Source organism: Panthera pardus, unplaced genomic scaffold, assembly GCF_024362965.1.
Source record: "Panthera pardus isolate Hobbes unplaced genomic scaffold, ASM2436296v1 HiC_scaffold_13, whole genome shotgun sequence".
Lineage (NCBI taxonomy): Eukaryota > Metazoa > Chordata > Mammalia > Carnivora > Felidae > Panthera > Panthera pardus.
The window spans coordinates 73,084,056-73,093,352 of record NW_026526688.1 but is presented as its reverse complement, the minus strand read 5'-3'; the positions used below and the strand labels follow the sequence as shown (position 1 = coordinate 73,093,352).

The following is a 9,297-nucleotide window of genomic DNA, read 5'->3' as shown; positions in this document are numbered from 1 at the left end:
TAAAACTCAATTACGTGATTGCTTCAAAGCATAAACATTTGTATACTTTTAGAGAAGTCACAGTTTTAGTGGATTCCTTGCGGGTAGGTCCAAATTTTTTGGTTGGATTAAAAATACTTATTTCTTCACACATTCTTTGTGAGCCTCTGCAGCATGCACATTAATTTACAGGAAAGGTGATACACATCTCTTTCAGGAATGCCCTAATTTTCCCTCGTATTGTCCAATTAAATGAATTGAAATACCCTGGTGTTTCTAAATTCAGCCGACAGAGAATAGTTTTATGACAAGTAAATAAGTCTTGCTGGGAAGATGTTGCTTAAGTGATAAAATGGTTCAGCCAACAGGTGAACCAACAAATTAAATATTAACTAAGGAGGGTAACCATTTCTAAAATCCTACCTAACAAAGGCTTCAGCTATATATAGGATTGAAGATCTCCCAGTTAAGTCCATAAGTAAGGGACAATTTCTTGGAGCTTCTAAAAGTTTAAAACCATGAAGAATCTAATACTGCTACTACTGTGTGCTTTTATTATTAAGTCACAAGCTATTGATTACTATGATGAGGTGACTATTTAAAAATTATTATATTATTACTAATATTAATATAAAATATAACAACATAATCATATGTGAATATTTATCTTAACGAAATTAACATTGATTTTAGTTCTGAAATTGAAGTGGAACCCATTTTATTTAAAGAATGTTACATAGTATTTCTTACATAAAAACAAAATAATGATTTCTTGTTTTCTTGTTTATCTATATTTTCCCAGGGAGAAGAAGACAGAGCTGTGGTAAGATTGTTTTACTCACTTGTTATCCTGAGTACTGTGATTTTCATTTAGTTCTAGCAACACATTATTACAATTATGAGGACAAATCTAAGAATTTTGAAGACTATAAAAAAATGAAAAAGCAGTATTTTAAAAGAAAAAAGCTGTGGTAGCTTACTCTTTGGTGAAGGAAAGTAATATATAGCTCCTGAAATTACTGGCAACTTCTGAATGAAAATTATAAATGAATCTAAAAGCAGAATAGACCAAATACAGTGATAGAAAATGAAATGATTGTTTTTTTCAAGTGTGCAAATCTAAGTCATAAGTAGTATTTATTGTTATTACTAATAGTTATGAAACACGTAGCTAAGTATAATTTATTCATTCGTAGAACAGTTTTTCTTTAACTACTATCTCTGCTGTTTTCTTTCTCTTGGTTTGAAGATAACAGATATACAGAAATGCATTTAGGGAGATAACTATTTAAAGAATTTTAATTGTGTTCTCAAATGAATTATGATCAAATTTCTTGCGCACAACATAGTATGTCACACTAAAAATAAGAGTAAACTTCAAGGAAGGGATTTGTTTGCAACATTTGTTGAATTTGAGGGGAACCTAAGTTGTTTTAATTATCAAAGTATACAGATAAAGAGATACTTGTCTGGTTAATTGCATTAGCTAAGAAGAATGGAAAGAATGTATAAGAGTAAACTTTTGTAATACCTAGCTAAGCACTTTTACATTTCTACTCATCAGCTAATCCTTACAGAGATAGTTTACTAGTTTAAGCTCCAAAGTGGATTTTCTAGTTTCAGTTATTTCACTGAGTGATCTTCATGAACCCCAATATCCATATAATTTCTTTAAATATTTTTAATTCCTTTTCTCTAGTAAAGCTAGATGGTCAATGCTCTCTCTCCAATGGCACCCTGAAATAGAAAGAAAATGTTTTTCTTCTGTTATAATTTGATTTGTAATAAACAGGTGAATCACATTTCATAATATTCCTGGTAGAACAGACCAGCTCTGGGACCTCATGAAATATGTATATTTTCCCCAAATCCTCACATGTTATTATTTTTATTGCAATTACACATACTCGGATACCTATGATGATTATGCAGGGGGATTCGGAGCCAACTTGCCTGGGTTTAAAGCCTAGCACACTCACACTAAATGTTAAGTGCTATTGTAACTTAATGAATAAATGACAGCAAAATTCAAAATAGAGTCATTGCATGACTTCTAGGCTCACTGAATAGCTGGAGAGCTTAGTCTTTTCATCAAATATAGTCTTTGTTAATTTGTAATTAAGCCCCCCAAAGTATAATTGCTGACAAAGACCACATGGCAATTTAGTTAATCCAAGCAAACACTTTTATACTGCATTGCATATTTTCCACCTCATTATGTTTTAAGGTAATATTCTTTAAGTTAGCAAATAATTTTAGTCGCATGCCTTGAGAATTATTTTAAATATGAGAAAATTATGATGTTTGATAAAGAAATCATGTAGGAATTTCATGAGAATGGTGTAAGAAATAATTTTGTTGATATAAGGTTAGGGTTGGAATTAGTATAGGAAAAGCCATTTAAACTATAGTATCTACTGTGTGTTTGCAGTAGAAATAATGAGTACTTACTATGTGTCAGGAACTCTTTGGAGGGTGTCAAATGCAATGTCATTTAATCTTTACAATCATCTTAGACAGCAGATACTATTATTATCCCTATTTTACAGATAAGGAAACTAGAGCACAGAAAAAATAACTTGCCCAAGATTGGGTAGCTAGTAAGTGGTAGGGTCAAGATTTGAACCCCAGCAGTCTGGCTCCAGAAGACCTTAGTCCTCTTCAAACACGTTAGCCTCAAAGATTGTCTGATTACAAATAAATCCAAAATAAATTTCACTTTTTTAAAAAATCTGTATTACCTCTTAAATACTGTTATATAAGATTTAGGTAAATTGATCGTCTAATTCATAAAAATTGAAAGTGGGAAAATAATTAACAATAATTACAGGAATTTAGTAATCCAAATAGCTTGAGAAAATTCCTCCTGACAGTGTAGATTTCTTACTATTTTATGTATTCCAGTGTATAGGTTTCAGGAATCTGATGTCATCGCTCTTCATAATCTGATGCAGCTTTATTTTAAGACCTCTTTTTAAAAACTCCCTCAGGTATAATACTTTTCACGCAGTTTTTCTATTGTTACCGAAGAGACCAACGACTAACCAGTTGATGGACCTTAAAGCAACCATTAATTATGTGATAACCTAATTTATGAAATGAGAGTATTGGAATCGTTACATCTCAAATCTTTGATAACACTTTACATTTATTTCTGCCTGGTTCCCCAAGGGTTTTGTGGATGCCCGTGGTCATCGGCCCCTCGACAAGAAGAGGGAAGAGGCTCCCAGCCTGAGACCTGTCCCACCACCCGTTAGTGGAGGTGGCTATCGGGCTCGACCAGCCAAAACAGTGGCCAGCCAAAAGAAAATAGAAAGAAAAGCCCCTGATGCTGGGGGCTGTCTTCATGCTGACCCAGACCTGGTGAGTGCATCAGTGTTTCTTGTCGGAATGGGTCTCCCATGCAGAGAAAGCCTATGTTCATTATGGTTTCCTAATGTTGCCTTGACCCCCATTATTATCATTATTTTGTTTCGTTATTTTGGAAATAACTACAAAACTTACTGGGCCTTGGGATAAGGGCTCCTTTCTAGTCCTCTTTAGTTTGAGCCTGAGATTGTGAATGAGGTACATGGATGTTGTTTTTAGCTTTGTGTTTTGCCCACCTCATTTGTTCAAGTGGTAAAATTTTCACAGCCCTACTTATTTTTTCTGTGGTAAGTACTAATTTTACTCTTCAGAGGACTATGATGATGACTCTAGAATTTCTGGACTTACATAACAGAAAATGAAATTGCAAGTTTTTATATTGGCTCGTGATATTATTGCATTTTCACTATGTGGTATTTTCACAAATACCTGTAATCCGAATCCTCTAATGCCTGCCATTTTCTTTGTTTGCAGGGAGTGTTGTGTCCTACAGGATGTCAGTTGCAAGATACTTTGGTAAAACAGGAAAGACCAATCAGAAAAAGTATAGAGGAGTTAAATAATAATGTGGAGTCTGTGTCCCAGTCCTCTTCTAGCACCTTTCAGTATATAACACTGCTAAAAGACATGTGGAAAAACAGGCAGAAACAAATAAAAGGTAGGTATCCTGTGTTTTATGTTTGATTCTGCTCTAAAATTGGAACTTGTTTGACTGCATGGGAATGCATGATTCTGAGAAGATGAACCTTTCTAGATTAGCTTAAGTAGCAGTCTACTGCTTTCAGTATGAGCCTGAATACCCTCCGGTTCTCACTTAGGCCCCTTTACCTCCCACTTGTCATATAAGCATGATTCAGCACTTATTCTCAGCTAGAATCATTTTGTGTAGAAAAAAAAAATCTCTGTGAGTCCTTATTTTTATTCTAGAAGAAACTTGTGAATCAGAAGGCAATATTCAGAGCAAAATTTAGCACTTATAGATTTAATACTTCAGGTTTTGAATACAAAAGGGTAATCTATGGCATACTCAATTGTGTTGCAGGTAATGCTACCAGATCTTTGAATCTTGAGATCTGAATGCTCTTGAGTGCTTGAGATCTGAATCTTGAGTGCTCTTGGCTGGGTGGTAGGAATAAGCTAGTGAGTAAGACTGGCGTAGGCATTTCAATGAGTAACTTATCTAAATTTGGGCATTTTTCAAAGGTATCATGACATTCCTCTTGTAAATTTCAAGGCTCTAGTGTACTTTTGTGAGATGGATAAGTAAATCAAGGGTATCCAATCCATATGATGTTGAACTTCTGAGATGGAAGGTCTAAATACTGCTTTCTCCTTTTTTCCTCACCAGAGAAATAAAGAACCTATTGGATTCATTATTAGGCAGAATCTTTAGCTTATACCTAAGGTAAATTCCTAATACAGCAACTAGACTTTATGTTAATTTGTATGTCATGGGGCGAATAATTTCCCCTAAGTACAACTGCATATCATGATTTCTCTGCAGCTATTAGTTTATTCTCAGAAAATTGAAATTACAACTGTATGGATGAATACACCTAGCTTTTTTATCAGAAGAAAATGCTCATCACTCCTACATAATTTCATTTTTCCAGAAAATGAAAATGCAATAAATGAGTACTCCTCAGAGCTGGAAAAGCACCGACTGTATATAGACGAGACTGTGAACAGCAATATCCCAATCAACCTTCGTGTGCTCCGTTCAATCCTGGAAAACTTGAGAAGCAAAATACAAAAATTAGAATCGGATGTCTCAGCTCAGATGGAATACTGCCGCACCCCATGCACAGTCAGTTGCAATATTCCTGTGGTGTCTGGCAAAGGTAACTAATTAATAAACATATTTCTAGAAAGTTCCAGAAGAACAAACACTCTAAAAATATGAGGTAACTTTAAAAAGCTTAGTGGCTTTTCCCCAACAAATCCTAATGACGTTAGAGCACATCATGAGGATATCCCTACCGTGCTGTGTTCAGACATAGCCTAATGTATTCGCCAATTTTTGATGAACAGGTTGTAGCGCAATGATGGTGGTAGCTCCACTTGACTAATGCACGTGCTTGCTTGGATAGATGGAAGAATGTAGGTGGATGTGGGTGTTTCTCCTTACCAATGTGTTCTGGAAGGTTCTGTATATCCTAGGACAAAGAAGGTGGAGAAGGGCTTTTCTCATTCCCTAGAACTCAAAACTGATGTTTCAAGGATGATTCAATTTCTACAACTTCTTCTCAAATGTCTGAAATAAAGCATTCCTCAGTAACTTATGTAATCAGTTATCTTACACAATTGATGACTAAAGACCAAGAAATTATGTTGTAGTTCCCTGAATATAGTATGTTATCTTATGTTTGCAGAATGTGAGGAAATCATCAGGAACGGAGGTGAAACATCTGAAATGTATCTCATTCAGCCTCACAGTTCTATCACACCATACAGAGTATACTGTGACATGACCACAGAGAATGGAGGTAAGTATTTGATGATGGTTGACCTATCATGCTGTAATTATTTTGATGCCATAGAATGCCAAGAAATAAAACCTAGCTTGACATAACTAACAATGATCCATTTGATTTGGAATTCATCCTGATATTTTAAAGGTTATAAAATATCTATGATTCACAATTTGGAGTGAGATAAAACATTTGCAGTCTTCAAAGACTTTAAGTTTTCCATTCATATTTATTTCCTTATTGTACACATTTTGAAGCACTAAACATAGCTGGGCATAAAATAAATTAAATAGATGAGGAATTTAGACATTCTCCTCAAAGTGAGATTGTTGTCGGTTAATAGATGCTATTTTTGTTTCTTTCAACCAAAGGATGGACAGTAATTCAGAATCGTCAAGATGGTAGTGTTGACTTTGGCAGGAAATGGGATCCATATAAACAAGGATTTGGAAATATTGCAACTAATGCAGATGGGAAAAAATACTGTGGTGTACCAGGTAAAACTGGGAGTACAAAATAAAATCATCCTTGGGTAAAAATTTTTTTTTTCATTACAAAAAAACATGGCTTTGGGAGTCTGTTTTTGGGAGTTTTAGGAGGTTAAGAAGAGTTTACAAAAAGAATGTGAAAGTTAAAGATAAGGGAAGAAAAACAGTTTTTATTTTATTTTTGTTAAATGTTTATTTATTTTCAAAGAGAGAGAGTGTGTGTGACTGCACAAGCACCCATACACACACACTCGCACACACACATGTCAGGGAGGGGCAGAGAGAGAGGGAGAGAGAATTCCAAGCAGGCTCCCCACTGTGAGCCCAGAGCCTGCCTGACCCGGGGCTCAATCTCACGACCTGAGCCTAATTCAAGAGTCAGACGCTTAACCAACTGAGTCACCCAGGCACCCCGAAAGGCAGTTTTTCATTTCCAAATGTTTTATTTCTATTGAGGCTTTACTCTATTTTTCCTTTAGGTGAGTATTGGCTTGGAAATGATAAAATTAGCCAGCTTACCAACATGGGTCCCACAGAACTTTTGATTGAAATGGAGGACTGGAAAGGCGATAAGGTGAAGGCACTCTATGGAGGATTCACCGTACAGAACGAGGCCAACAAATACCAGCTCTCAGTGAACAAATATAAGGGAACAGCTGGCAATGCCCTCATAGAAGGAGCTTCTCAACTGGTGGGAGAGAACCAGACCATGACCATTCACAACAGCATGTACTTCAGCACGTACGACAGGGACAATGATGGCTGGTATGTATTGTGTTTTTCCCTCCTGCTTTAAAAGCCACTATGGATGTTGTTATTAGAGTCATTAATGATAGCTCATGTTATTAATAGCTATCATTTCTTGGGCCCCTACCGTGTGTTAGCCACTGTACGAAGCTCTTTATCTATCACTCTAAGACATTTCCACTATCAGGTTGCTATTATTATTCTCACTTTACAGATGAAGTGCAGAGAGATTAAGTAATTGACTGAAAGTTATACAACTATAAAATATGGAACTGGAACGAGAGCACATTCCCTTTACATAGTGAGCGTTTAGATACATTTCTGTATCTATATATTCTCAAGTGTATATTGAAACCTCCATTTTGTTTTCCAGGGTTCTCTAACACTGAGGCGGCTGAAAGCTGTCATGTCAGTTTAAAGAAACAAATACAGATGGACTTGTCACATAGGCCCAGTTCTCTCCCTTTCTTGTTGTAGGGCAGGGAAGACATTTTGTGTGCTAGTGTGACTTTGCTTACAGAACCAGCGTATAACTTGAAGGATCACTGTATGCAGCACTCTTCTGAGGGCACTTTGCAAAGAATTTACTTGACGGCACCGCAGTTCTAATAACCCCAAACATTTTCTTTCAGGATAACTGCAGATCCCAAAAAACAGTGTTCTAAAGAGGATGGTGGCGGATGGTGGTATAATAGATGCCACGCAGCCAATCCAAATGGCCGATATTACTGGGGTGGACATTACAGCTGGGACATGGCGAAACACGGCACAGATGATGGAGTTGTATGGATGAACTGGAAGGGGTCCTGGTATTCAATGAAGAAGATGTCTATGAAGATCAGACCCTTCTTCCCACAGCAATAACCCCCAAAACACAGATTTTTATTCTTCTATATGTAATAACATTTTTGTATATTATGCCATTGGAATATGCTTTCACACATTATATCCCTCTAAAACTATCAAAAGGTCGTGAGTGTGACTTTTTGGGAAAAAGTATTTAGGCTAAATGACATTAAAAATAGCACACGAGTTATTTTCGTATTCTTCCTTTGTATTTCTCACCGAGGAGTAACTCAAACAGTAATTGTGAACACTGTTCATAATTTCAATTTCAGTTGCGGAAAGTTTCAAATTAGGAAGAGGAATTTTCTATCCTTGTTGTAGAAAAGGTATTAGGCAAACTAAAAAGTTATGTTCAAAAGCCCACTTTAATACTATTTGTTTATATAAGATCCGTCACAAAAAAAAACTTTCAAAAAGACTTATTAGTTAAACTAGTCATTGTTGCAAATAAATTATTCTTACTTTGTAATCCACATGATCAATGAGTTAGGCTTTGAACCTGGAAGAAAAGAGAAGCAATCACAACTTTGAGCAGCTAGCAAACTGGCACTGAACACATGAAGATTCAAAATCTCACTCTGCACCATGGGAAAACCACTACGCTGCCCCTTAGCTAGACTTTGGGATCAGAGATCCCAAGAGGACAATGAGGGTCTGATATTCATCAATTGGTTTTTGGGAGGAAGAGTGGGGTAGGAAGCAGCAGTTGCCTATTGTCCCTGGAAATTATGCCTACTGACATCAATTCGATGTTTGTTTTTTTCCATGATAACACCGGAACTAAAGTAGAAGTGGGTTTTGTGTTCTTTCTACTTCTTCCCAAGAAATGAGTATATCAACTCAATACTGCCTTTATCCTCTGTTCTCCCATCATTTCACTGCCCTGGGCAACCCTATGCCCCTAGACTCTCCTTCCCTAACGTAGCATCATTGCCACTGATTTTCACAGAAACTTATTGTCCCATAGCTCAGCCTCTTAACCTTTGCATCTAAGCAGAGGTTATTAATTTTTTATCACAGAAATGCTGTCCCTGTTTTGATTCCTCATCAAATCCAATTTCAACTTTTACCTGGTTTCCCTGCCGTAGGTTCTGTCTCACCCCTACCTGTACTCTATCTGTTACTCTGCCATCACATAGAGTGTCCTAAAATAGGAAATTCTGACCAAGTTACCTCCCTGCTTAATGTCAGCTTTGTGTAATCTAAATGTTCAAATCCAAATTCCTTGATTTGGGGTGAAAATGGTTTGCTACTTGGTCCCAGCACTTTCTCCTGCTCCCTTCACTGCACATCTACATTCTTGTCACAGTGAATTTTCCACCATTCCAGAGAAGGTCAGGCCCTTTTATATCATGCTGCCATTATTAATAGCATTTTTCTCCCAACGCTATCTGACA

General features: G+C 36.3%; 1 protein-coding gene across 1 annotated transcript; it reads left to right on the top strand.

Annotated features, from left to right (window-relative positions):
* Positions 1 to 473: 473 nt before the first annotated feature.
* On the top strand, positions 474 to 8,090 carry FGB (fibrinogen beta chain). Its single transcript, XM_019441217.2, has 9 exons — positions 474 to 569; positions 782 to 802; positions 3,151 to 3,342; positions 3,823 to 4,006; positions 4,962 to 5,189; positions 5,721 to 5,834; positions 6,191 to 6,316; positions 6,787 to 7,072; positions 7,687 to 8,090. The coding sequence occupies exons 1-9, from the start codon at positions 498 to 500 to the stop codon at positions 7,916 to 7,918; spliced, it is 1,455 nt and encodes a 484-aa protein (XP_019296762.1). The 5' UTR covers positions 474 to 497; the 3' UTR covers positions 7,919 to 8,090.
* The last annotated feature ends 1,207 nt before the right edge of the window (positions 8,091 to 9,297 follow it).

Excerpts from the sequence above, each read along its gene's own strand:
- FGB (XM_019441217.2), top strand. The coding sequence starts at position 498 with ATGAAGAATCTAATACTGCTACTACTGTGTGCTTTTATTATTAAGTCA. Across the intron at positions 5,190-5,720 it reads TCCTGTGGTGTCTGGCAAAG|AATGTGAGGAAATCATCAGG; the intron begins GTAACTAATTAA and ends TTATGTTTGCAG. Across the intron at positions 6,317-6,786 it reads AAAATACTGTGGTGTACCAG|GTGAGTATTGGCTTGGAAAT; the intron begins GTAAAACTGGGA and ends TTTTTCCTTTAG.